This window comes from Capsicum annuum, unplaced genomic scaffold (genome assembly GCF_002878395.1).
Source record: "Capsicum annuum cultivar UCD-10X-F1 unplaced genomic scaffold, UCD10Xv1.1 ctg34162, whole genome shotgun sequence".
In the NCBI taxonomy this organism is placed as follows: Eukaryota; Viridiplantae; Streptophyta; class Magnoliopsida; order Solanales; family Solanaceae; genus Capsicum; species Capsicum annuum.
The window spans coordinates 1-1009 of record NW_025840985.1 but is presented as its reverse complement, the minus strand read 5'-3'; the positions used below and the strand labels follow the sequence as shown (position 1 = coordinate 1009).

Below are 1009 nucleotides of genomic sequence, written 5' to 3'. Positions count from 1 at the left end.
GATTTTTTTTGGGAATTTCTAATAATATCCATCCTTGTTTCTATTTTGGTATTTTTTATTTCCGAAGTGTTAGCCCCGATTAGCAAAGGGTCGGAGAAATTTTCTACTTATGAGTCGGGTATAGAACCAATGGGTGATGCTTGGTTACAATTTCGAATCCGTTATTATATGTTTGCTCTAGTTTTTGTTATTTTTGATGTTGAAACGGTTTTTCTTTATCCATGGGCAATGAGTTTCGACGTATTGGGTGTATCTGTATTTATAGAAGCTTTGATTTTTGTGCTTATCTTAATTATTAGTTTAGTTTATGGATAGAGAAAGGGGGCATTGGAATGGTCTTAGCTCTTGAATATTTAGAAAATAAAAAGAAAAACAGAAAAAATAAGATTGAGACAGTTATGAATTCCATTCAGTTTCCTTTACTTGATCGAACAGCCCCAAATTCAGTTATTTTAACTACATTAAATGATCTTTCAAATTGGTCAAGACTCTCTAGTTTATGGCCACTTCTCTATGGTACCAGTTGTTGCTTCATTGAATTTGCTTCACTAATAGGCTCACGCTTCGACTTTGATTGTTATGGACTAGTACCAAGATCGAGTCTAAGACAAGCAGATCTAATTTTAATGGTTAGAACAGTAACAATGAAAATGGCCCCCTCTTTAGTGAGATTATATGAGCAAATGCCTGAACCAAAATATGTTATTGCTATGGGAGCCTGTATAATTACAGATGGGATGTTCAGTACCGATTCTTATAGTACTGTTCGTGGAGTCGATAAGCTAATTCCTGTAGATGTATATTTGCCAGGTTGCCCACCTAAATCGGAAGCGGTTATAGATGCTATAACAAAACTTCGTAAGAAAATATCTCGAGAACTCTATGAAGATCGAATTAGGTCTCAACGAGTGAATCGGTGTTTTACTACCAATCACAAGTTTCATGTTCGACGCAGTATTCATACGGGAAATTATGATCAAAGAGTTCTTTATCAACCACCATCTACTTC

The 1009-nt window shown here is 35.2% G+C and overlaps 1 protein-coding gene across 1 annotated transcript; it reads left to right on the top strand.

Moving 5' to 3' along the window:
- Nucleotides 1-105: 105 nt before the first annotated feature.
- Nucleotides 106-1004, top strand: LOC124891334 (NAD(P)H-quinone oxidoreductase subunit K, chloroplastic-like; the record flags this gene model as incomplete). The annotated part of the gene is made up of 1 exon (XM_047403100.1): nucleotides 106-1004. A coding segment is annotated over exon 1 (672 nt), but the record flags the coding sequence as incomplete, so codon positions are not given.
- Nucleotides 1005-1009: the final 5 nt, after the last annotated feature.